General features: G+C 53.2%; 1 protein-coding gene across 1 annotated transcript in view; it reads left to right on the forward strand.

Moving 5' to 3' along the window:
- Positions 1–8,608: 8,608 nt before the first annotated feature.
- Positions 8,609–26,772, forward strand: part of LOC311444115 (BTB/POZ domain-containing protein KCTD12-like) — a 28,504-nt gene continuing 10,340 nt past the window's right edge. The window contains exons 1-3 of the mRNA XM_084534998.1: positions 8,609–8,759; positions 9,884–10,790; positions 25,659–25,715. Coding sequence (XP_084391124.1) covers positions 9,908–10,790; positions 25,659–25,715 — 940 coding nt within the window. The 5' untranslated portion in view covers positions 8,609–8,759; positions 9,884–9,907. The remainder of the gene's footprint in view (positions 8,760–9,883; positions 10,791–25,658; positions 25,716–26,772) is intronic.

Consider the following 26,772-nt stretch of genomic DNA (forward strand, 5'->3'; position numbering starts at 1 on the left):
TGGGGAGGAGAAGGGGGTTATTTTGCCCGACATTCTTTCATAGGAAATTCTCATAGGGTGATTTTGGATTCCTCCAGGCTTCTTGCTTGACTCATGGGCTTTGTCACAGCTTCTCCTGCTTCACTTCTTGCCAAGCATCTCTGCTTTGCTCAGGGTCTCAGAGCCTCCCCATGTCCCAGACCACCCTGCAGCCATCCCACAGCGCTCTGCTCTGCTCCTGCTCCAGCCGTGTAGTGCTCAAAGTGTGGAGATTGCTCTGAGAGCTGGGAAACCTTCCCTTCAGCTCACTAAGAGAAAGGAAATGGGATGTAAAGAAAACAAGGGTGAAGAGGTGGGGCCTATCTGGCTGCAGCTTTTTGGAGTGTTCACCACAGAGCAGCAGGACCCCGACCCTAACCAGTTTGGGAAATGGTGAACAAACCCTAGGCATGTCCTGAGGTGTTTGGAGAATCCACCTACCCAGGAAACAGGACAGGGCAACAGCTCTGCTTCCCCACAAGGCATACAAGGGATGAGGGACTCAGCCAGGGTGGTGTGGGAGATGATTTTTGCTCTGCAATCCATAGACCAGCCCATTCAGCATCTCCAGTGCTCTCCCAGAGGGACCTTCACCTTTCTGTGTGAGCATCCCCTGCTGATTTCAGCAGACCCTGAAGTCACGAGCAGCAGAAAGGACCGCACATCTTCATCCTCCCTCTGCATCTCTGCTTTTAGGGGATGCTCGCCGAGAGCTGGACACGGCACAGATCCCACTAGAGGGTGCTGCCCAGCTCTGCTGGGAAAGCTCTGCCTGCTCCTGGGCCTCCAAACCTCCTCATTCATCTCCAGCACAGCGAGCACTGCTATGGATTGCTGCTGGCAGCGGGACAGAAATGCCCATCTTTAGTTTATGGACCCACTTTTCCTTTTATTTCTTCCCTCAAGTCAACACAAACAATAAACCACGTGAGTCCAAGCAGGGAATGGAGCTCACAGGGCAGCTCACCTTGCATCCTGCAGGATGGCAGCTGGGAGCACAGCTCGCAGGAGAGCATCCTCCTCCTCTCAGTGACCTGTAACACTACCAAACAGCCACAGGTTAACCCGTCCATGCACCACCTCAGATGATTGATTCCCTTCTCTTTGCTTCCTGGGGCTGTACCAGGCACCGCTTCGTGGTGGGTGATGCCCTGGGTGGGTGCACGGGCAGCTGGAGACCAGGACTGCACAGTGAGCAGGATGCTGACACCCTGACCATGCTGTGCCTTTGGGGAAGATAAACTGCAAGCCCGTGTCTTCGCATAAGCACTAAACTCCCATAAACAGCACCTGCAGCAGCTGAGAAGAAAACATAGACCAGCCCTTTGACAGGTTCTGCTCATGAATGTGGCATCCAGCGGTGACAGATCTGGTTGCCCTTTTGCTGACAGGAGGTCCGTGCAATGCCAGAGGGCAATAAACCGTGTCACTCTGCAGAGGATGGCCCCTCTGTCCTTGGTTTCTAAATCCAGTTGCTTCTAAATCAGCGTTGCTGTGGGTGAGACACGATGCCAAGCCTTTATTGGCAGCAAGGGACGAGCTTTATGAGAGAGGAGGTAATGAAGGGTAAAGGATGAGGGGAGGAGAGCCTTGTGGCTCAGGTGGTGGCCCTGGTCCATTTCCTGACTGTGCCACTAGCAGAGGTGGCTGGGAGTTCTCCAAGAAAATGGAAATCCTGAGTCATAGGCATCAGAACTTTTTGTCAGGACAGCAGTTTTGAGGGACATCTCCCTGGTGAAGCTGTCTTCACCTCAAAACAGAATAACTGCTCAAAGGCAGCATGTCCCGCCCCGCGGCGGTTTACATACGACAAAGAGACACACACCTGCAGAACTGAATTCACGTCAAGGACTGAACCGCTCAGGCCGGGGAGATCTCATATTTTGTGCATGGAAAAACTCCAAGGCGTCTTGGCTTCTGCTCAGCGCCAAACTGCAGCATTGCTGAGAGCGATGCTCTCGTTGCAGGACATTACCTCCCCGGTCATTGCCACTCCTCCTGTCACCTTGGGGACACCGCTCACCTCTCTGACTTGGGTCCTCAGGACTGCAGGATGAGGACAGCGATCCCAGCTGGCAATTCGGGTTGCAGTTACTCCATAGCAGAGATTAATTTTTATATGGGAGGTGACAGTGGCTTTAGGTGAGGGAGAGGAGGCACAGGGCAGAGCAAGGCCACTAGCAAAATGTTGGTGGAGGGTAGAGCCATATGCTCCAGACAGATGTGTTACCGGGTAATCACAGCAAGCTTCTTTAAATTCCTGCCTCCAATTTTATGCCCGTTCAGCATTTTATCATGCTTCCATAGCCACGGTCCTGTGGCTTTAGCAGCTGTTGTGCTTTTGGCCCAGCGCCTGATGCATTCATCCCTCCAGAGGGGGACGTGATCCAGCATGTTCCTCCTCAAGCTCCCTTAAATATCGAGAGTGTGGACAAAGACACTTCTGACACTCAGGAGGGAAGGAAAAATGAAAGGATAAAACTGATGCTGCCCAGAGCTGTGGAGAGGGCCCCTTGCAGGTGCAGGAGAGGTGGTGGCAGTTTGGTGGCAGCCTGTCCCCTGAGACCTCTCACCTGTCCCACAGACTGCCCCTGGGACCTCGGTCTGTAAATGCCACTTTCTCCTTTGCAAGGGGAGAGGAGGTCACTGACCCGTGTTTTGACATTTTTTTTGATAGAAATTGTTAAACACCATCATTATTTGTAGAGGCTTTTTGCAGAGGTGCTGGTGTGCGGGTTGCCTAGCATTGCCATGGCACCGTTTCTGGTAATAATTTAAGCTAAAAACGTGGCAGGGCTGGCAGCCAAGCATTTCAGGCAGGTGATGCGAGGGCAAAGCCTGAGTCACCTGTTCTAGCAGAGGCATGACCACTGCTGGCACTGTGCTTGCTATAGAAACATGATGGCAGGTACTCAGATGCCGGGAACAAATACTTTCAGATTTCCAGCAGATCGCTTTGTGGATGCTTTAGGCACTAGTTAAACCCACTCGTAAAACAGCTCCTAAGTGGCGTTTTGCTCCGAGGGGAGCAAGGTAATGCTCGGGTGGGAAAAGAGTGAATGAAAACAGCAATGAGGCTTGGGTGAGGTGAGCAGACAAAACGCCTCCGTCATGCCCAGAGCCTGTCTCCTGCCCACCCCTGCTCCCCAAAGCCCCGAGCTGCATCGGGGAGTGCCACACGATGGGAAGCCCACCCCAGGAGATGCGGTACCCTGAGCCTGGTGGGCTCAGCCCTTTCTGGGTCCAGCTGGGGAGAATTTAACCAAGTTCTGTCCATCATAATTTATTTCCTCGTAAGCACCACGCTGCTGTGCTGCGATGGATGGTGCTGTCATGGTCCCATGCGCTTTCCCTTGGCCTTAAGGGCATCATACAGGCCGTGACAATAGTGCCTGTGCTGTGCGTGCTGCAAGCAAGGCTCAATTTTTAACGCTGAAAATTAACACAACAGCCTATAGGAGGAAGCATTGCCCAGGGGTTGAAGCACAGGCATGGAAGGGCCGGGTGGTTTGGGGTTTCCTTCTGCTGCATGGTACTGGGAGGATAAAAACAATGCACACAAACCACGGCCATGGTGCAAAATTCAGGTGTGATTGTCCAGAACTTCTCCAAGTTCTGGAAACTGCTGCTGAGCCTAGAAAGGAGGCATAAACCAGCGAGCCCTGCTGCCTCCAGCAGCACTGGATGGGAAATGTTGGTGGAAAGGCTGATCTACACATACTGGAAATGTGGTCCCGAGCTGCTGCAGCCATCACAAGTCTTGTTCATAACCAAATACCTGCAGGTCTGTTCACGCTGACACTACGTGCAAAAAAAAAAAAAAAAAAAAAAAAAAAAAAGGAAAAAGAAAAAGAAAAAAAAAGTAAAACAGTCCTGCATCAGAAGGGGAAGAACGCCTCACGCTCATCACAAGCCTGACGGAGCTGTGGGCAGGAACTTTGTCATCACAGACGTATCTTTGCAGTGACACGTGTGCTCCTATCGCCCTTCCGTGATTCGCAGGGTGTCCGCACACCATGTTGAGCCGATGGGATTTTTTTTTTTTCTCATCTTCAGCATTAACACAGGACCAAAAACATGTCTAAGCTGGGAGGAGGGGATTTCTCTGAGCTGAGAAGAGCAGAGTACAGGAGAGTACAGGGGACAAGAGGTTGCTCTGGGGTACCCTGAGCTTGCTGCTGTGACCTGCTGCTCAGCATGGGCGGCCAGCAGGAAACTCCAGCAGTCCGGAGAGAGTCACAACAGCTCCCTCCCCAAAAGGGCAGCACCATGCTGTTTCCAGACCCACATTTCAGAGCGCCTTGCTTTCCCTTGTGCTCCCCCACCCTCATACGGTCCCATCCCCAAGCTGGGATGCACCGGGCAGCCTGCCGGTACGCTTTGCAGAAAACCTGGCTGTGAAACAGGCATGGGCTGAAGCAGATCCCTCCTTTCCCTCTGCACCCGCACCAGCACCGTCCTCAGGCTGCTGCTCTGCCGAGCCAGATGGCATCCTCACCCCGGGGCACCACGTTGGCAGAGCCCGAGGAACAGCCTGCCTGCAGCAAGGCTCACGTAGCTGCCTCCCGCAGCCCACCTGCCATCCACCTTGGTCGAGACTTTGGGTCTTTTTCATCTTATCGCGTCTCTCTGCTGTGTGATGCAAGCTCGGGGCGTACTGGGTAACACCTAAAAACATCCTCGGTGCGTGAAAATCTGAGCGTACGTGGGAAGTTTTATAGCACGGGCTGTTTCCAGCTCACTGAGTGATCCGCATCCTAGAAACACAGCGGACGGGATGTTTGTTTTTGCAGAGCACCCGAGTGCCTACATGGGAGCGATGCTGCCATAAGGCAAAGGCCACGGTCGCTGCTTGAGCAAAAGACAGAGCTGGCAGGGGTTGGGCTGGAGAATTTGGGGGAGAAAATCCTCCTGAACAACCTCAGGGAGGGCAAGGCAGAGAAACACCTGAACCCTCTTCCCCTGGGCAACAATTCCTTAAAACCAAAAATGTGGTGAAATACTCCCGAGCCCGCTTCAGCATCCTTCCCCGTGGAACAAGCTCGGACAGCACTTGCCAAAAATTTAGGGAGGGCTGTGGTCCAACATCACGATTTGAATTTGCCAGCTTGAAAGAGGTCATGGAGAAAAGGTGGCGTGAGGCATCCCTGCTTTAGGGATGAGCACTTTCAAGGTGTCCGTCCAGTCCCTGACTCCAGATGGTGAAATGAGATCAGTGTCTATGCGTGTTACCGCTAACAAAAACTGCACCAGGATGGGAAAGGAGCTCCTGCGATGTATTTCCATCGTCCTGGAGTCACTGGTGGTGATGCTGGTTTGTGTCTTCCTTGCCAGAGACAATCCTAGAAAACCCTCCCGCGGTGATGACACCAAACCAAAACCCTGAACCTCAGCAACTCCCACATTTTGGGAGGAGCTGGCAGCCTGGTCCCCATCTGTTACTGATTTCTAACTGCACTTTGCTGCAGAGACATCCGAGCTTCCATAATGAAAAGCCAATTAAAGCGCACCATTAAGCTCAACCTTTTTCCTTCCTTGTCCAAACCTATCTGTCACAGAAAGGACACAACGACTGTAGCACAAGTTGGCAGACACGGCTAAAAATGGGGAAGGTAAGATGTGTAAGTAAATTATTGAAATGCCAGCCTGAAGTCTCACAGACACAGCAAATGGGACGGCGACAGCCGGGGCCAGAGACAGGCGGCCGCTCACCCTCTGTTCCCAGAGCTGCAAAGCCACCCGAGCTCCCAGCAGAAGCAGATTAAGCACTTTTTATAGAAGCTGGCAGTAGCTGAAGGCGAGGAGCTGAGGCTGTCCCCGGGATGCTGGGGGCATGCTGCTGATTTCTGGGCACCTGGGGGCTGGGTGGGTGCTGCATCCTCCTGCCTGCACAAGGGGAGCAACCCAGGGATGAGACCGCCCGCGACCCTCCGGTATTCTCACTGACACTTGGAAACCCCACGGTGGGATTTAATTAGCCCGTGGAGCGGGAAAAACAAGAGGAAAGCTGAAAGAAGAGCTGCACGGAGGAAGAAGAGAGAAGAAGATCCCTGTGCTCTGCCCTGGTTTGTGAATTCCAGCAGAGACCCAGCAGAACCCAAATCCCTCTGTGCAATCAGCTGGACACTTCTGACCTCCAGGAAATACGGGATTTTTCCTCTCATAAATATTCCTTCCTCGGCTGGCGTTTTCCCCCTGTTATCTCCAGATAAGAAACTGATTGAGCAGATGTAGCAACGTCAGTCCTCTGACAGCATCCCCGCAACGTGATGTATCACGAGATCATCACCAGAGCAGGGCGCATAACTGATTATTTTTTTTTATTACTTTGGCCTTCCTAGCTGACAAAAATATCATGGAATGGAAAAACGCATGCTTTATTTTTATAGTCCTTTCGGCCCTTAAAATACACATTTAAAGACCTTTCAAAGGGTTTTGGAGCAGCACAATGGGATTTTAGCAATGCTGGGGGTGGCTGCAGGGGGCAGGACCCCCCAGCCTGCAGATGAGGAGGTCACTGCAAGGCGAAGCGAACTGTGCCCAAGCTCAGAAAACACGAAGAGCTGGAAATAGCAGCCAGAAAGCTACGCCAGTGCCTTCCTTGCAATCACCAGACCACATTCTCAGTAAATAGCAGAGTGGATGCAAACAAACACAAATTAAGCCCATTCCTCCCTTCTCCTGGGATGCGGATGAATCATGCTGCACTGTTGTGGTTGATAAAAGTCCTCAAGAATCCAGAGGAGGAACCGAATCCTTGTTCCCTTCATTTTCGGAAGAACTCGTAACAGGCTGGATCAAGAAACCTCTTGGCAACTTCTTCTGAGCTTCCAGCCCCCCTCATTGCCTCCACGGCCCCAGCTGTCCTCCATTCCTCCTCAGATCCTGCTTCAGGTTGCTCAAGCCGTGCCAGCAGTGGACTGGGTGATTTCCATATCATCTCATGGAAATCTTTGCACCAACCCAGGTCTTGGCAATGCAGAGGATGGTGCACTAAAGCACGTGGTCGGGAAGGTTGCTGAAGGCAAAATGAGTCTGAGAGACGGACCCCTCTGGTCCAAGGGGTGTCTGGAGGAGGCCTGAACTCCTCCAGGCTATATTGGCACAGAAACCAGGTAAATTCACACCTTGATGAGCTTGCTGCAAGCCTGGAGCCATGCAACTGAGCTGCTGGAGCCAAGTACGGCTCCTCTGGGGCTTCCCAAGACCTCAGCACCCGCACTGCCACCCTGCCAGGAGTATTTTCTGCGAGGAGCCTCCAGCTCAGTCCCCCAGGGCAGCCTTGCTCCTGTAGCCTTCCGACAGCACTATCAAATTCAGGTTATTTTTAGGTTCGTTTCCTAAGGAAACAAGATTAATAGGATCCAGATCCAGGCACGCCTGTGTGCTGTGTGTGAGGCAGCGTGCCTCTGCCTCTGCTCTCCCCGCATTTTGGATTTTTGGGGTGATTTCAGCTCAGTTTGGCGGAGCACTGTTGATTCTCCAAAAGGCCCCTTTCTGACCAACCTGGGGAAAAGAGGGAAGTGGGCAGAGGAGAAGCTTAATTTAAGTATTTCCAGCAAATAAAGGTTAATGCACCCACCAGAGTGACCCCCTTTCCACACAGCTCAGAGCCTTTGTCCTTGCTGCCCTGCTGGGTCGTAACACATTGCAGAGCTGCTCACATCTGCCCAGGTCCCAAAGCTCCACAGCTGGTGTCAGGAAAGGTTTTGAGACCCTGCCACCAGGATTTTGGCCAGGGAGAAGCACAGAGATTGGTACAGAGAGGTTTTTTTGTGTGTCTTTTGCTTTTCTGCAAGTCCGCAATGGGCCAGGTGGGTGAGAGGGAGGATGGCCTCAAGCACTGAGTCGTTCACCTGGAATAGGGATGGGGTCACTGCATCTTCTGGAGACGAAGAGTTGCAGCCCAGCAGACCTAAAACTTGTCTGGGAAATGTTCAGTGAAGCTTCAGCCACGTTGGATCAGACTTCCAGAAAAGCAAGACAGAAATACACCGGGTCTCACCCCGACCCAAACTTGCCCGCAGCCCATTTTCAGAGCGGATGCTCAAATCCCTGTTGAGCCCAGCACCTCCATCACCCTAAAATTTCAAGGTAAAAAAGGCTTACAGTGTTAAAAAGTCCCTTTTTCTCCTTTTTTTTTCATTTTTTTCATTTATTTTTTTTTTCAGTGTGGGGCAGCATTATGTTCAGGGTCTGATCGTCAGGTGGAGTAGAAATTCCACCATCTGCCCTTACAAAACTCAACGTCCATAAACTCCCAGATAAAGAGGGTCGGAAGCTCTGTCGCAGACAGATTTTTTAAGCCGCTTCCAAAAACTTTTAGGAAACGGGCAGAGACTGCAGCGTCGCTGCCCACTACCATTTCTTCTCGTCTTTACAGAAATCCGGATTTCCCAGCAAAGAGACGGATTCTGTCCCCGGGGCTTTGCAGGACGGGGAGGGGGACGAGGCAGGGCTCCCACCCTCCGCACCTGGGGACGGGAACGGGGGTCCGGGGGGGGGCAGAGGGGGGAGGCGGGGAGCGAGGGCGGGCCGGGGCTGGCCGGGGGAAGGCGCTCGGCGCATCCCCGGCCATAAAACGGCGGGGCCAGGGCTGGGAGTGCAGAGCGGAGCACGGCACGGAACGGCACGGCACCGGGCACGGCACGGCACGGCACGGCACGGCACGGCACGGCACGGCACGGCACGGCACGGCACAGCACAGCACCGGGCTCGCAGCTGCCCAGCACCCAGCGGAGGTAACGGGGGCGGCGGGGAAGCAGGATCGGTATCCGCGTTTTATTATTTTTTTATTATTATTATTATTTTTTTATTTTTTTTTTCCGGGCCCTCCCATCCCGTCCTCTCTCCCTGCCGGGGGTGTTTTGTGCCCCCTCCCTCCTTCCCTGCCGCAGCCCCCAGCCGTGACAAAGGGCTCCTCGGTCCCGGCCCTGCTCCAGCCGCAGCGGGTGCACGGCCCCTGAAAAGAAGACCGAGGGCTAAAGATGGATTTAGGGTGCTGGGAGCCAGGAGAACCTCGCTGATCCCTGTCCCGTCCTTGCAGGCTCTCCCCTGCCCGAGCTGCTCCTCGCTCAGAGCTGATTTCCACCCAAAATCGCCCTGCTACGAGCTACAAGGAGATGCTCGGCCACGAAATGCAGCCCCAGCTCTCCCTGCCCAAAAGTGCCCGTGGAGTTTTGTCCGTGCCCTCCAATTTCCCTGCAGTTTGCTTTCGGGTTCCCTTTATGCTGCTCCCCCGAAGCCGCGTGGCAGGACGTGGGGATGGTGCAAGGCTCGCCGCTGCTTTTTGGCTGAGGAACCCATCCCTGCAGGGAGCACTGACCCCAGAGCTGCACCAGCATCGTGCAGGGCAGAGCTTCAGGGCAGCCCTGAGATCCCGCAGGGATCCCCCTTCCCTCCGTGGCCCCAAATCCCTGGCACAGTGCATGGGCTGGCTTGGGACCCGCCTGCTGAGCCGGGTTTATGTAAGCGCTGATCTGTGGTGGCCGGAGATGTCAAAGGACCAGCTCGCCTTTGGGAAACGCACGAGGCTCTGCCAGCAGCCCGGCGTTTGCCTTCCCCCAGAGGACATCCCAGCCTCGCTCCCCTGCTCCTCAAAAGCACTCGATGGAGACCCGAGGCTGAGCACCGGGGGAGAGGAGGGGTGTCCTCAGACCTTCCCTTTGCGTGGCGTGGAAAAAAGGTGGTGGTAGACAGTGCTGCTTATCCCGAGGGCTGGGGATCAGAGATGAGAGCTGATTTCCAGGCTCCCAGGGGGACAGGGGCCGGATCCTGCGCTGCTCATTGATAGAGCAGGGGCGTTGAGCTGGCTCAGGACCCGCTGGCGAGCTTAACGCGGGCACACGGATGTTTTCTCTCGCAGGTGGGAAGGCAGCGGTAGCTCACGATGGCCCTGGCGGACAACGCGGGCTGTGCCAAACCCAGCGAGGACTTCCCTTTCCCCGAGATCATTGAACTCAACGTGGGCGGACAAGTCTACATCACCCGCCACCCCACCTTGGTCAGCGTGCCGGGCTCGCTGCTCTGGGAGATGTTCACGCAGAAAAACATCCGCTCCTTGGCCCGCGACAGCAAGGGACGGTTCTTCGTGGATCGGGACGGATTCCTCTTCCGCTACATCCTGGATTACATGAGGGACCAGCAGCTGGTGCTGCCCGACCACTTCCCCGAGCGGAGCCGCCTGCAGCGGGAGGCCGAGTACTTCATGCTGCCGGAGCTGGTGAAGATGCTGGCCCCCAAGCTCAGCAAGCAGAACTCGCTGGGAGACGACCCGTGCCAAAGCGACCCCGAGGAGCTCTCCCCCAGCGCTGATGCCGCACGCAGCCTGGCCCCCGCCAGCTCCACGCTCCCCAGCGCCACGGCCGGTGGCCCCGGGGCCACAGTCATCACTGGCACGGGTGCTGCCGGCCCCGATGCCCGCAGAGCTGGGTTCATCACCATCGGGTACCGGGGCTCCTACACGCTGGGCAGGGACAGCCAGACGGATGCCAAGTTCCGCCGGGTGGCGCGGATCATGGTCTGTGGCAAGACGGCGCTGGCCAAGGAGGTTTTTGGGGATACCTTGAACGACAGCAGGGACCCGGACAGGCCCCCGGAGAGGTACAGCTCCAGGTACTACCTCAAATTCAACTTCCTGGAGCAAGCCTTTGACAAACTGGCTGATGCTGGCTTCCACATGGTGGCTTGCAACTCCACGGGCACCTGTGCCTTCGCCCACGACCAGACAGATGACAGGATCTGGACCTCTTACACCGAATATGTTTTCTATCGTGAGTGACACCAAAAATAAACACCCACCAAACACCAACTCTCCCTTTCCTCCCCCGTTGCCTTTAGAAGGTAGACGTCCGACCCCCGAATCCCAGCGTCCCCCCTCTGCCTCCTTTTTGAGTTCATTCTTGGGTTTTTCCCCCTTCCTTCCTCCACGTCGAACCCGTTCGGCTCCTCGTAGCAGCTGCTGACCACCAAAACCTCCTTCCCTCTCTCCGACTTCTGCAGTAGCTCCCAGCCCTCCCCGGATGCGTGGACTTGGACAGTGCTGCGTGCGCGTTTTTTGGGGTGGGAAGGGGGGGGGACACGCCGAACTGTGCCGGATGAGCTCGTGATAGATGCTGAACTCGGCTCCCTGCACCATGCAGGGACGCGCTGCAGACGAACCAAGGAGCTCAAGTGTTGGTTTAAGGACACGGAGAAAGGTGGGGAGTGGAGGGGAGGGGGGGTGAAGCCTCACAGCATGGATATATTGCCGTTAGCCCCTGTAAGCAGCTTAGCCTTTAGACTGTCAGTGCTGGGGAGGGTTAGAGGAAGGCGCACCCTGTGCCGGCAGTTCTGGTCCGAAGCGTCGCTGCTGCCCTGGGATGCCTCGGGGACTTTTTTTTTTTTTGGGGGGGTGGGTAGGGGCTGAGAGATGCTCTGTTCATGCCTACGTGGAGGGAGGTGGGCGGGCGGGGGGAAGGCTTTTTACTGTAGGGTGTCAAATGCTTGCACATCCCTCGAGCTCATCGGAGGGCTGCCCAAAAAACAACCACCTTCGCCTCTCCTGCGGCGTGGGCTGCGGAGGGACAGGGTGGGAGCGCGCCAGGGGCACCCACTGGGCTTAGCCACAGCCGTGGCTTTGTGGGCTGAAGGGAATCTTTGCCCAGCATTAAAATCGTTGCCCCTTTGGACAACATCTCGGAAGGTCTCTCCGCTCGCAGCTCTCCACGACCTGCCTGGGCTGGCTGCTGCTTTGCCGTGCCTGGGCGATGTGTAATAAAGGAACAAAACTGACTTGCCTCCGCGTGCGTCTGCAACGCAGGTCTCGTGCTGTGTGCCCTCAGAGGCATTGCTTGAGTTCGCCTCACCCCTCTCTGCCCCTTTCTTCCTCCTCTTTGAGCCCTCTCTCCCATCCCTGCTGGACCACACTGCCCATCCCTGCAGGGATGCTGCTGCAAGTGGCCAAGTCCCAAATCTCCCCCGACATCCCCAGCTGCTGCCTGTGCCTGCTGGTCCCTTGCCAAGGCTCTCAGCATCCCTGCCCCGTTCCTCCATCCACTTCTCAAGCATCCCCACGTGAAGCTCAGAGCCGGGGAGCCTCAGCATCGCCCCACAGGCTGGGGACCAGCCACAGAGGTATTTTTGGGGGGGTTTGGCTGGGAGGAAGGCTTGCAGCTGGTCTCGGAGGAGGTGGGAGGGCTGACATCCTCCAGCACACGGGGACAGCCAAAACTTTGCAGCGAGGCAGTCCCTCTGCCCTGATGAAGCGGAAGGTGAAAAAATGGTATTTTTGTGAGGGCCTGTTCCTCATTGCAACAGCATTTTGAAGAGGAAACGACAACCAAAAGAGGAAAGGGAACTTGAGCTCTTCAGAGAGGGTGAAGGGTGGAATGAAATCCTTCTACATAAAGGCAGGGGGGGAGCACTCTGTGTTTTGTTTGTTTATAAGTAAGGATTTTTTAGCAATTAGCAGTGACTGGGAAAAAAAGAAATTGCTGCCTTGTGAGAAACACTTGTGTTGTGATATTTGCTTTTTTCCCCCTGGAACTGGACCCAAAAATTGATCTCACAGGATGAAGTGTGTTGTTTTGTGTGTTTTTTTTTTTTTTTTTCCTGAGGGCGAGACCGTAAACGGCAAAGTCAGCGTTGAGGCAGTGTTCGTCTGCTCAACCCGATACCCCGAGCGAAACACGAGCAGAGCACAAAGGTTTAGTTTTCAATCACTTGAGAGTCTGCCCGCCTTCATGAAAACTGGTGCTTTGTGTAAAAATGCTGTCGCTGAGATCGAAGTCTGTAGCGGAAGGCTGCTCTGGCAAATATGGGGTTGTTTCTTCCTCTTCCTTCCTTTTTTTTTTTTTTTTTTAATATATTTGGGTATATCCAATAATAGAAAAAGTGTGCTTTTGCTGCTGCCAGATCTGGTTAATTTGTTCCTTAGGAGAGGATTTGCAGAGAAATGGTGCACGGCAGGTCTGGGGTTTGCAGAGGAGCCAGCTGCCCCAGCACAGTGCCAGGTGGCTTTGGTGGCACCTGCAGGGATGGGTTGGCTTTTAGGACAGCATAAGAAGCCCACAGCCTCCCAAGGTGGCCTCAGTGCAGGATCAGGTCCCTCGTGGAGAAATTTGGACTACGCTGGGTGAGAGCATCCTCTCTGGGAAGGCGCCTGGCCTCGCCGCAAAGCCTCCCTGGCTGCTGAGCTCACCAGAAAGCCAGGGCTCTGCTTTCAAAGCAGGGGCTGAGCTTTCAAAGCCTGCTTTCCCTCTGAGGGATAATGTAACTCACCCTTTCATTTAGAGGTCCCCAGAAAAACGTCCATCCTAAAATAAGACCCCTCATTCAAACGAGACAGAGCAGGAACCCTGGCTGGGGCTGCACTCTCCGGCAAGCACCCTGCCCACAAATTGCTGGTTGCCGCTCGCCTGGCGTCTCATTCCAGACAAAAAAAAAACACAGGATCTGAGCATTCTTCCCTGTAAAACAGAAGTCAAATCCCATCTGTCTCTTCCACCACCCCGAGAGAACATCTGAAAACATTTTGTCCCCTCTCTGAGGGAACCCTTCGGTGCCAGAAATGCCGGGTTATCCCGGGAGCTGAGCTCTTCCCACCTGGCCAGGAGGCAATATGGGTGGAGAGGAGCAATGCTGGGGGCTGGAATGAGGACTAGCAGGTCCCTGTAGGGTCCTTGCTTCAAGAGAGGGCAGAAGGTTAGAGAGGCTAGAGGTCAGACACAGAAACTCCATGCACAGCCTGAAAATCCCATCCTGGGGGAGGCACGAGACTGCTCTGGAAAATAGAGAGGGACCTGGTTGCAGTAGCTGGAGGCTGAAACCAACCTCTTCTAATGTGAATTAAGTAAAAATAATATATATATATATTATATATTGCATATATTCATATATATATATAATATATATGTGGCCTTTAGCAGCATGGGTATTCACCACCAAGACAAGCTACTGGAGAGAGGGCGATCCCCCACCTGCATGTGGAAAATGCAGCCTGCATGCTTCCCTGCAGGAAGGGGTTTAATGAAACAAGTTTTTGGAGGGACCGCCAGGCAAGGCAGTGTCTGTGTGTGCTGGAAGTCATGAGATGCTTTGGGACGGGTGAGCAGGTCTGGCAGCTGACAGGGAGCTGCAGAAGCATTTTGCCAAGTGGGGCTTGTTCAGCCTGTGCTGGCAGCTCGTCCTGAGCTGAAGCAGGTTAGGCTTTGTGACACGCAGGTGGTTTTCTTGCAAGGCTCTTGCAGTTAAAAATATCGTTTTGCATAGTTCTAGGTGGCGGGTGGCTGGGAGTTATCACCCCAGCTCCCCTGGGAGAGCTGTATAGCATCTGACTGAGAGATGTGCTTGTGAACAGGCTACATCAGATTTCATCTAAATCGTATTTGAGTCTACAGCACCACCCCTGCATGCCAGCTGTGTGCCCCCTCTCCCTCCTCACCCTTTTCCAGGCTAGGGACACTGCTGCAGGGTCTGCTGTGCCAACACCACCCTTAACCTAACCCCAAGGGCCCCGACAGCCCAGGGCAGCAGGACAAACTTGCCATCAGAAATTGATTTTTGATCAATTTTCAATCATCTCTTGCAATTCTAATCAGGGGCACAAACTGCCTGGTTGGTGGTACCAGAGGGGCAGTACAAGCCCAACCTTCCAGCATTGATTTAGGAGCTCTCGCAATGTCTGATCGGGGCTGGAAGGCAGGAATGATGAGATCCTTCTGATTGCTGGCACTTGGCCTCGCCATGGTCCTCTCCCACCATCAGTCAGAGCTCAGGGATGAGGAGCACGTTGCGTCTTCCTTCTCCAACCTGAGGTCCTTGGCACGTTCTCCCAAGTTGATGCCACCCAGATGGGATGCCTGATGAGAGGAACCATATCAAAGCCACCATGGACAGAGGAGAGAGGTTGGCACAGCCCATCCAGGCCAACACAGCTCGTCCTGGTGCCCTCCCAGAGAGCCTGGTGGTGAATGCTCCAAAGCCCACCCCAGGGACCATGGCTGGGAAGAGCAGCTCCCTACCACAGATGCCCAGATGGCTTTAGCTTAATTTCTTAAGGACAAAAGTCTGAGTGATCTCACACAGCATACTCCTTCCCTTTCTTTTAAGCAATGTGGGCCAGTTGGACTCCAACCTGGCAATGTTTCAAGTCTTAGGAGCCTACCAGCCTGAGAAAAATAGGTTTGGGTATGTAGCAGACTTTTCAATTCCCCTTCTCCTACCCAGATCGTAAGCTCAACCCTTAAGCAGCAAAACCATGCAAGAAAACAGACTTTATGGGCTCCCTGCCCTCCACGAGCTCCATGGACAAGCAGCCTGCTGAGCCCATGCAGGAGCTGGGGAGCAAGCAGAGTTGGGTTGTCCCCATGGAGGCAGAGGAGGTCCTGAGCAGAGCTGGAACACCAAGGATGCTCAGGTGCTCAAGGCTTTTGCTTTGAGCCACAGAGGTGGCTCCGAGGACCCCCGCTGGGGCTGTGGGGACTGGTACCTGGGAGAAAAGCTGGTACCCCTGAGCCCTAGGTGGGCATGAGATGAGAGGTGGTCTTCAGAGGAAGAAGAGGTGGGCAGAGGGGGCAAGGTCAGTGCAGTGAGGCTACCCACTGCTCTCCAGGTGGGAGGGCAGACTTCACCCATCCGATCTGGGTGATAGAGCAGAAAATCCTCTGATGGCTGGAGTGTCCTGGTCCAGACTTGAACCTGTTCTTACGAGCTCAAATCTCAACAGTTTCCTACCCCTGGACAACTGATCGGCTTCTTCTCACTATGAGCTCCGTCCAGCTGCCTTTGATCAAGCAGCTAGGGCTGCAGAGCTGCGAGCTGAGTGTTTCATACGTGCCTGGATTCCCTCACAACTGCAAAGCAATGCACGACTGAAACAAGATACGAGCTTTGAGCTTAGCTCAGGGGCGGTTTGGAGGCTCTCGAGCATTCGTTGCCTCTCTGCCTGAGGTGGCAGCTTGCCTGCACCCACTTTTCCTTCATCCCAGAAGAGTTTGCCCCAGATCAGAGCTCAAACAGCCCTCAGGATCCGAGGGTGAGGGGCAATCCCTTGAGCTCAGCAAGGCACCTGAGCCAAGGGGACGCTCTGAGGCAGGCAGCGGTCCAGCAGACGTCAGCTCGCTGTGTTGTTAGCAGAAGATAACCAGGCAGGGACCTGCAAAAGAGATGTGTGGTCCATAAAACCAAAAATTCTGACCTGCTCTGGGGCCAGGACAGGCAAGGGGTGGCGTAGCTGATGCCAGAAGGGCTGTGACCGGCTGCTCCATGGCCGAAGCCCCTCTGGCTTTGCTCGGAGCCGCAGTTTTATTAGGCTCTCAGCTTTCGCCTTTGTTTGGTTTTCAGTTCCAAGCTTTTTACTGTGACAAGGAAGGCTCAGAACTCAAAACCAAACAAAGGCATAAGAGTTTAAGGCTCAAAGGCCAAAAAAAGTAAATAAAGGAAACTTAAAAAAAAAAAATGTCCGGTTTTGTGTTTCAGGGTTGGCCAGACAGACAGTGTTTATCAGTACCAGATTAGCAGATACTTCCAGCCAGAGGAGCTGATGGTTTTCATTACCCCTCAGCACCCAAAGGGACATGGTCTGGTGAAAAAGGCCATGGTTCCTCACTCATCCATGGGGCACGTGGCAGAGGGAACAGCACTGGGGGCAAGGAGCCTCTTTGCATGTCCCTGTGCCACCAGGCTCCATCCCTGGCTCCCTTGGGCTGGCTCCATGCTAGAAGAGCCCCCAGTCCCTGCCAGATAAATAGGAACCCCCCCGTGTTACAGTGCTTTACCCCAGCTGGGGATCACTTCCTCAGAGCTGAGGCTTTCAACCAAAAATAAAGAGCAACGCTCTCAATCCTTCCCTTCTGCAGCAGAGCAGCAGATTACAGCTCATTTAGTGAAGTCCATGCAATGACACCCTATTATTCCCATTATACCTGGGTCTTCTGGTTAATATACTGTTTTAATCAACTCAAGGGATTAAATGTTGTGAAGGTATTTGGCTACAAAGTGCAGGGGTGGTGGGGACAGGGACATGGAGCTGGTTGGAGGGAGAAGGAATGGGGGTGAGGGGGAAGCAGGGACGGGGTTTCCCCCCATGTTTCTGCTTCAGTAGGTAGAGCCTGTGGTTAAGGGAGAAAAAAATAAGAGAGAAATCAACAGGAAACTGTTTCGCAACCCTCCTGCCCCCAGCTCTGCTCCCTGCTCCTGCAGCCACCGCTTCCCGTGCGATCCAACAGCTCCGGCGCTTCGCCCATTTGGGAGCCACCCCAACTTTTGTAGCTTTTCTTTTATTTTCAGTGGAACTTGCATTATTATTATTATTATTTTTAATTTCTGCACAACACAGCTGCCTTTCCAGCTTCTTGCTTGTGTGAGTGGAAACGTCTCATTTTGCCTCTGTTCGCTCTGATGGAGGGACTCCAAGTGCAGAGCAAGCGAGGGTGCGGCCACCATTTCCCGATGGGCGTTCCCAAAATATCATTGTTCTTTGCATGCCGGGAGAGGATTTAACACAAAACCCCAGAGGAACAGAAATCAGCAAGAGGCCATGCTGCAGCCTTTTAACTCTCATTTCACCCCAGGGAACCCAAGCCCCCGAGCCCCAGCTTGGAAAGGTTCCCAGTCTTCTAGAAGTCACACGAGTGAAACGGGCCAGGAAAGTGCTTCTCGGCACGCCAGAAAGCTGAACGTGTACCAAGCACATCGGGGCTGTGATAAACGTTTGCTGCCTTGCGTCAAACACCTCCGGGCTCATTGAACCAGGATCTCCGGAGTTGTTCTCCAAGTGCTCCCCCCGTCCTCCCCCCAGGTTTTAATGCTGTTGCTAACTCCACATTCCATCACATCGTGCTTTTGCAGGCTCCAGAAGGGAAAGATTTTTCCATGTGATGGGATATCTGTGTGTTTGCCAGGAGCGGTGAGCTCTTGGCACCCGGGAGCCTCGCCGTAGGCAGTTCTCCTCCCTCTCTCTGCAGGAGCTGAGGCCATCCATCCGTCAGTGTCATGAACACGAAGGACAGGCTGCCCCAGCTTGTGTCAGGCAGAGGCTTGGCAGGAATCAGGAAACGTTCCTTGTTCTCACATTCACTGGAAGTCACCCCAGTCAGATGGTGATGGATACTCCTGGGGAGCTCCATCTTCCCTTCCCTTCCCTTCCCTTCCCTTCCCTTCCCTTCCCTTCCCTTCCCTTCCCTTCCCTTCCCTTCCCTTCCCTTCCCTTCCCTTCCCTTCCCTTCCCTTCCCTTCCCTTCCCTTCCCTTCCCTTCCCTTCCCTTCCCTTCCCTTCCCTTCCCTTCCCTTCCCTTCCCTTCCCTTCCCTTCCCTTCCCTTCCCTTCCCTTCCCTTCCCTTCCCTTCCCTTCCCTTCCCTTCCCTTCCCTTCTTCAAACCCACCCACCTTTCTATTCCACAAACTTTGCTTTTCTTTCTGTAGTTAATCATTAAAAACCCTTCTGAAAACAATATTTCCCCCAGATTAACCATTTACACTGAAGTTATTCCCCAGGACTTCCTACCCCCCAGGGCTATGCAGGACAAAGGGACTAGAGTGCCCAGGGTGCCACAGCCAGGTGGGAGGGAGCACTTCAGCACCAAAAAAAAAGTAAGATTTTAGGTACAAGCCACCAAGAAGGGACTGCAGGGTCACTAGAGGAGAGGTGTTGACGTGAACCATGGCCAAGGAGCCTTCCCTATGTGCACCTGCAGCTCCAGGCTGGTGGTGGTCACTGCGACCCACCAGCGATAAGATCAGCAGCTCTGCATACTCTCAGAAAGTTAGCAAGATCTTGAATTAGGAAAAAAAATAAAAAATAAAAAAAAAAATAAGAGGGGGGCTAAGACCAGCTGTGGTATAACACGTGCAAGTCCTGCGGTGCCAAAGCATGGAAGTCCACAGCTGGCTGTGCCTTTGGTTGTCCTTTGATGGTGCAGCAGGGATGTGGGCAGTGCAGGAGGATGTGGAGGCTGTCTGGGGGGACACTTGGTGTCCAACGCAGCAGCTTTCAGCATGTTTGAGGTGTAGGCATCTCCACAAGGACTCCAGCAGGAGCCCCAGAGACACGTGGGCTGTAGGGGTGAGGTAAAACACTGGTGGGTGAGTGGTGCCCATCAGATGCTTTGGGCTTCTGATGGACCATCAACTGGACCTGGGCTGCACTGCCTGGACAGAGGGGTTTAGGAGTCAGCAGTAGGGTCAGCAACCAACCATCCTCCTGCAGAGAGGAATTTTGGGTGGAAATCTCCCCTTCCCAGGGCCTCTCTTTCTCAGCGTACCTTTTAATGAAGTCCTGAGGGAGCATGCCACACTTTGGCCACGAAGAGATGGAAGGGATCCTGGTGTGGGTGACAGACCCGGTGTGGGCAGGACAGCCAGCCTGGAGCTGTGGTCCCCTTGCAGATGCCCCCAGGAGGTCCCCATGCCCCTCAGGAGGCTGGGGATGCTGTTTGGGGTGTACCTGAGGCTCCCCCCTGTGCTCAGCACCTCCACGATGAGCACCAGGTTACCACACAGGCTGCAGCTCCCACCTAGCGCCCTACAAAATGGTTATGGTTATATAGTTAAGTGTATGGTTATAACAGTTATGGGCCAGGGAAGGCACAGCAGAACAGAGGCATGGTGTCAGAAGGGGGGCAATAAACAAACAAACACACCAGGCTCCAAACCAAAAGAGGGAAGCTCTCCCATGGGAGGCCTGATTGCATAGAATAAAATAACACTGTGCTGGGGTGACCTGTCTGCAAGGGTTCCCTGCCTAATAATAATAGATGGTCCTTCTGGTAGCCAAACAGGTCGGGAAATTCGAGTTAATGACCCGATTGATGCCTTTGTCTGCAGCTGAAGGAGACAAGGCAGCGTGCAGGACCGCGGAGCTTCATGCCTGTGGGTGCTGTGTCGAACAGCGAGGTCTCCTCATCCAGCCCGAGCACCCGCAGCAGGCAATTACTCACTCCTGAAGCCATTGCTCGAAAGGCCAGGCCATTAGCAATTAATCACAGCACGGAGCCTCCAGGCTGGACTTTCCTCCCTGCTTGGCAGCCCACCAGTTTTGTCCTTAGGTCTGTGCCGCTGGGACAAGCCCAGCCGCAGCCACCAAGGGTGTCTTTTTTCAGGGGGCTTTCTCAGAAGTGGGTGAATGGATGATCAGGGACTCGGGTGGGACCTCCTTGAGCAGGGCACCAGCTCCTGGGGCCCCGTGGAGGTCCAGAAACCAGCCCAGCTCCATCACCACGCTGCTGCACACGTGGCTGGAGGGTCCCATCCTGCACCCAGCATCCCCTCACTGCAGACACAGGCACTCCAGCCAAAATCCACATCCATAAGTGACCTCCAGCAGCCTCCTGCGGGGGTGCCCCAACCATTAATTGCAGGTATAGGAAAACTTTTTTTGGGGGGAGGATTTTATTCATTCGCAGTTGCTTGTGCTCCATGGCTGGAAGAGCTCGGCACCACCTGCAGATCAGCCCCTTTTTGCGCCCCCTTTGCGTCATTTTTCCCAGCCCAAAGCCTTCCCCGCGGGGGGAGGACGGCGGCCTGGATCCCAGCCCAGCTCCGCATCTGCACAAACAGGACGAGGTTTGACAGGGCTCAGCCGTTCCCTAAAATAACATCCCTACCCTGTGTTTTAACCTTTCGCAAAACACAGCCCCGGCCGTTTCCAGACAGCAAGGGAGGAATTGCAGGCTCGGGTCATTTTCCGTGGCTCGGGGGAGTTTTGTTTTCTCCAGGGCTGCCTGAGAAAGCTGCTCGTCTGGGGGCTGTCAGCGTTGGCTCAGCTCGTGGCGATCTGCAGCCCCGGGGTCAGCGGGGAAACCATTCCTGGCTTGAGTTTTGGGGGCCCAACCCTGCTGCAGGGTGAGGGTTGGAGGCTTTTTAGGGCATCCCAAACAGAACTGGCCTTGGGGAGCACTCATTGGAAACACAGTGCAGAGCTGGGGGCAGGGTAAAGGGAAAAAATAATCCAGAATAAGTGGTTTTAGACTCAAGACAGAGCCAGGAACTCGGATCTCTGTGCGCCTGGTGTTGGTGCTTGTGGTTTTGAGCTGAGTGTGTGCTGGCAGGTCCAGATTGCTCCAAAGCAGCCCAAGCCTCGAGGCGTGGGCATTGATGGGCTCCATCCACTGTGCCAGATGAGTGCCAGGATCTAGGTGCTGGGGTTTGGTTCCAGGTTATAAGCAACAGTATCTGTAACTTGTGTGTCCTCATGGGTCTCCTGATCTGGTTTTTTTGCGAGGAGAGCAGAAGCACCCCTGGTTTCCTCCATGCGCCTTGCCAGCCCTGGTACCAAGGGGTTTCTTACCATGCAGCCTGCAAGGTCCACCGCATGCAGGTAGCCCACCAGCATGCAGACAGCCAACCAATATTACACCAGCAGCACATCAGAACTGAATTTACTCATTAAACACCAAATTGCACAAAGAGGGGGTCGATTTTCCCAGGGTGAGCTGGCAGAGCCCCTGCACCCCCCTCCTCACTGTGCTTATCAGCCTCCTGAGCATCCCGGGATGGAACCTGCTGAGCTCAGGAGCACACACAGCAAATGGCTGGGTAAAATACAAAATACAAAATAACAAATAGCTAAATTAATTAATTAATTAAAAAAAAACCAACGCCCAAGCTGATAACACCAGCCCACAAGCATCACACTTTGCAGTCGCAGTCGCACAAACGCCCTCCGCCCACTCCCCATCGCTGCCCTTTGGAGGTTTCCTGCCTGAAACGGTCCCCGCTTGGCTTGGCTGCAGCTCATACAGGAACTACACCCTCATCTTCTAAGCGAGGTTTTGCAGCTGAGAAATGTCATCTAGATGAACTCAGATGACAGCAGATGCACAGCTGGTTCGTTGCTCCCGGAGCAGCTCGCTGCCGGCGCAGCACGATGCACGTACAGCGTGGGGCACCCCAAAAGCAAGGGGACGGGAGCTCACTGAAGAAGCTGAGAAGTTGTCCTGCACACCTGAGTGCAAAATGGGGCAAAAGTGAGCAAATAAAGTTGAGAAAAGGCCTGTGCTCTGGGTTGGTGGGATGATGCATGCCAGGTCGCGATGTATTTACAGCATCCTTGGTGGAGGGAGAGGTGGGTGTGTTGCTCTCAGCCTGGTGCTGGGACTGCAGTGCCCTGCCTGCCTTGGGCTGCTGAGCTAAGAAAGATGTTGAGGAGCTGGAGGAAGTCCAGAGGAGAAGTACGAGTGATAAAATGAGGTTTAGTAACCATAGCTTATTAGGAAATGCTGGAGGAACGGGGTTTGTTTAGTCTAGAAAGGAGAAGATGTGAAAGCAGTTCATCATCAGGCAGCATTTAATTATAAGATGGACGCTAATCAGTTTTAATGCAGGGTCACGGGAGAAAGGCCGAGAATAGAAACACTGAGGTCACTACAGAGGAGCGGCTGGGCATCACTAAGCATTTTCTGTCCACTGCAGCAGTGACGGGCAGCACCAGAGAGGCAGGTCCCTGGGGAGGGCACACGTCTCCTTTTTGGGGACAAACATCCAGCAGAGGTGATCCCCTAGGATCCCACTTCCAGGAGCATGGAAAGGGAAAGAGAATCCATCCATCCACTCCCTCTTCTCAGCAGCCCCGTGCTGATGGGTGGGCACGGGAATCAGACCACCTTGGAGCCCCACGAGGAGCAGACGCTGTGCTCTCGTTTCCGTCCCAGCCTTATCTCTCATCTTTCTGTTTTACATCACCTTCCCTTCCCCGGCTCTGCCAGCACCTCCCTGCACACCCCCATGCTGCTGCTGCCTAGGAGGTCTTCTCCTTAAACCCATCTCCACCCACGGCCCTATCTGAGTTGGCATCTCCTTGGCTGCCTGCAGAGGTGGGGGAAATGTGCAGATTTAGGCACCCTTATCTTTTTTCCTGGCCATCCCACCAGGATATTCGTACCAGGCTGGCTTTTCCCTGCACACAGGGCAATGCCTGCCCTCACCTACCTGCATAGCCAGCAAAGAAACATCATCCAGCTGTGCTTCACCATTTATACCATTTTACATCTCATCTGAAACAAAATCCAGTGGGTTTTGTTGGTTATTTTTGTTTGTTTGTTTCCTTCTGAAGACTAGAGTCAAATAAAATTTAAAAAAAAATTATCAAGCCATTATTTAAATAATCGGAGGCTGGGAGCTCAGTGACACCGATTTAAAGGGATTTAGCTCCAACCTCAAAGCCTGGCGGGGCTGCAATTTTCTGATTAATTTTCCCATAAACAATGGGAGGGGAGGGGGGACGCCTTGCTCCTGTTCCTGCTAAAGCTTGGGTTCAAGATCTCCAGTGCTCTGGTTGCTCAGGGTGCCTCCCCTGGGCTATGGGGTCGGTGTTAGGACCCCATATACCAGAAGCCCTCAGTACAGGGCATGGGGTTAACAAATTTTCTGCACCAGATAATACCTGATGATGGGAGCAGATATGGGAAATACTGCTTGTGCTTAAGGAACCATAGAAAGTGTTTTAAAATTACTGATAGAGCTGTAGAAGAGGGGTGGCTTTTCCCCCACCACCTGCCCCTTCTCTGCCCCCGGCGGGTCCCCTGCCCATCCCCACCAGGCTGCACCACCCTCGTCAAATTACTGCTCCTGTCTCAGAACATGGACTCAGCCCTGGCCAGATCCAGTAATCACATCAGATCTGAAGGATGTTAAGGGAAAACCGAAAAGCTTTCTAATAATGAACAAGCCCAGGGGGATTAAGTGCCCTGGCCCATCTAGCGATGATACGTGGGCAGGCCGAAAATGCAAACTATTACATTAGGGAGCAAGACCGGGAGAGGATTTATCAGCCTGGCTCCGTGTCCTGCTTCTGGCAATGCCTGGCAGAGATGTTTCAGCCCAAGGTGGAAGAAACCCCAGGACACAGCTGTCTGGTCTGTGCTTGCCTGCTCAGGAGGATTCCCCCGAACCTCGGTGTGTGGCGATGCCCCAAACCCCTGAGCATCGTGGGTTCTGTCTCTTATCACTTCCAACCTTATTTTTTGGAAGGGGGTATTTCTTAAAGGGGGGTTTCCATTAAAAGCCCTGTGTTTTTATGATCGTAGCAAAGCTTCCATCGGCTTTCTCTTTCCTTTTTCTTCTTAACTCCCCTGTCGCACCCCCCTCATTGTAAAAACCTTCATGCCTTTCATGAAGGGCTTTGGGCAGACATTAATCTTTTCTGTCTGTCCCTAGGGGAAGTGGCCCGCTCCAAAATGAGAGCCCAAGTCTATTTCCTAAGGTTTTCATTTTATATTTTCTGTGGTTTCTCATCCCCCTGCCCAACGCAGCCTGCTGTCTGTGCTGAGCAAGCATTTCTTCGTCTGCCCAGCGCAGCACCGGGGTCTTGCCTTATTTTCCTTTCCCCTCCTGAATCTCTAAGGCTGATTTAAAACCCACCAAGGTGCATGAAAAGCTCAAGCGATGCCTTCTCACACACATTGCTTTTTACTGCTCAGCGTCTCAATTAACCTGCCGGCAGGCTCTTCATTAGCGCGCCTTCGTTAAGTCCCCATGCAGCTTCCCTGGCCTCGGCCAGCTGATATTATTCTCTGTTCTCTGCAAAATTTTTCCACTTGACTGTTCACCCTTTCTCCTGCATCGTTAATAAAAGATTTTCATCCCAAGATGGACTCTTAGGGATGTCCTATTATTATATTATTTATATGTTGAGAATGAACTCTTGATTCCATTTCTTCTTTTCTCCATCTTAATAAGCTTTTAATACACAGTGGAAGCTAGACAATCCCCCTTTGGCTATTGAGTTTCCTTAAAAGCCTCTTTGATGGCCTTTATCAAAAAACACTCAGGAAAATGTATTAACTGTTCTCCATTATCCACTATTTTGTTGACTTAACATAAGACGAATATTTTTTCCCCCTGCACATTAGGAGCACGCAGGCAGTTTTTAATTCTGCCTTTAATTATCGTTGTGATTTGCCTGCTATGTACCAAGGTAGTTACAATTCCTAAATGGAGCCTTGCAAACACGCTCAGGTGAGCCATGTATTGCTGAAAAAATGCAGGTTTGGGGTTAATTAAGACTAGTTGCGAATACATCAAAAATACAAGAAACAGTGATGAAAGGATTTTTTGTCATGCGAAAAACACGTTTCCTTCTGCAGCTCTAAATGAAGAATTTTATTCCCCTCTTTTCAAATAATATATCAAGATTAAGTGTAATTTTAACCTGCCTCTCCACATTTTATTAACTTGTTTCTAGGGAATATTGCTTTTCAGTAGCAACCAGCTAAAACCAGAGAGAGAGAAATGTTTTGTTTCAGCTCACTATTCTTCTGAAAGGAAACCAAATGAATTAACAAGCCATCTGGGGCTCTTTCATAGGCATCGCCCTCCTGCCCAGCAAGCACAAAATTCCTACAGCTTTTTAGGGATGAAAATCAGCGGCTGTCCTCCAGGGCTCCCTCCTAAGGAGGGATTTCAGTGAGAAAGCACCAAAGTGTCCCAGGGGGATGGGCTGGGAGCAGGTTCACCTGCTCAGAGATCTTCCTCGTCGCAGGGCAGTAGCCCATTACCTTGTCCCTGTTCCTACTGAACAACTTTGGAAAACATTTTTCATGCGATGGGTGCTCTCCCTTTCCCTATATATCTCCCCCAGGGGTGTGCTTGTGTGAAGAAAGGTCACCAGAAAGTCATCATGGTGTAGTATAAAACCATCCCCACACCTTCTCCTTATCTTCTAGGTCCTGTTGTGCGAGGCCAGCTCTCCAGGCAGCTCTCCAGGCACAGCAGCCTCCCAGGTAAGGGCACCCCAAGTGATGCTCCAGGGCAAGGCTGGGAGGGGGTGAGGGTGAAGGTGGGCGTTTGGGTCTGTCTGGGCAAGGAGGTGTCCTGAGGGGCTCAAGGAGCTGAGATTCAGTGCTGAGGTTCCTTGTGCTGCTCCTGATGGCCAGGTGAGGCAGTGCTTGGTCTGCAGGAAGAGGTGAAGGGACTGTGGTGTGTGTCAGCCAAACTGGGTTGGGGACCAAGAATGGGGCTGAGTCAACACATTTCAAAAGGGACTTTGAAATCCTCCCAGATCCTAGGAATTAATCTCTTTGAATGGTGGTCAGAGCTGGGTTAGCAGGAGAGGATTCGGGAGGGAGAGGTAACCACCTCTCATCCCTTTAGTACATGAGCAGGGACACTCAGGAGGATGTTCCAGTGAGCAGCTGTGTACGTGGGGATGCTGAGCAATGGGCTGATCGGAATGACACTGCACCTCACTTGAAAACACAGCCTCCCCCTTGCCTTTCTCAGCTCGTGCTTGCCTCCTGGCATTCCGCAGGGAGACCTTATTCTGCACATTCCTTGGCTTTGGGGAAAGGCTGTAGTCCAGAACCACAATCATTGCCCAAAGGATTTATGCTCCTAAAAGGAAATGGAAAGGGGAACGTTTCAGATATAACATGGAGGAGAGGCTCCCCAGGGTGGGATTAGACTCTGGCAGATTTTCCAATGAGTAATGTCAAACTTTCTGGGTAGGAAGAGGCACAAAGAGCGAGAGAAGGGTGAAGCAGGAAGAGACCTTTGCAGGATGCAGACTTTGTCTCCCGGAGGGGGCAGGGTGGTTTTGGCTCTCTGCAAATGGCTTCATCTCTCTATGGCTCACTTTTGGAAAGAGACAATGATGCTTCTGCTGCCCACTCTGGCTGGAAGTGGGTTTGAACTTAGGGGCTGGATCTCTGGCTTAAGGGATGGGGGGCTCAGCTGGAATCAAGAGCCTACATGCTGCATTTATGTGTACTGGGACAGCCTTTAGCTGATGTAATGGATGGAGCTGCAGTTATTTTGGCAGACTTCATTTCCCCAGACTGA

The sequence above is a fragment of the Aythya ferina genome (genome assembly GCF_964211825.1).
Source record: "Aythya ferina genome assembly, chromosome: 13".
NCBI lineage: Eukaryota > Metazoa > Chordata > Aves > Anseriformes > Anatidae > Aythya > Aythya ferina.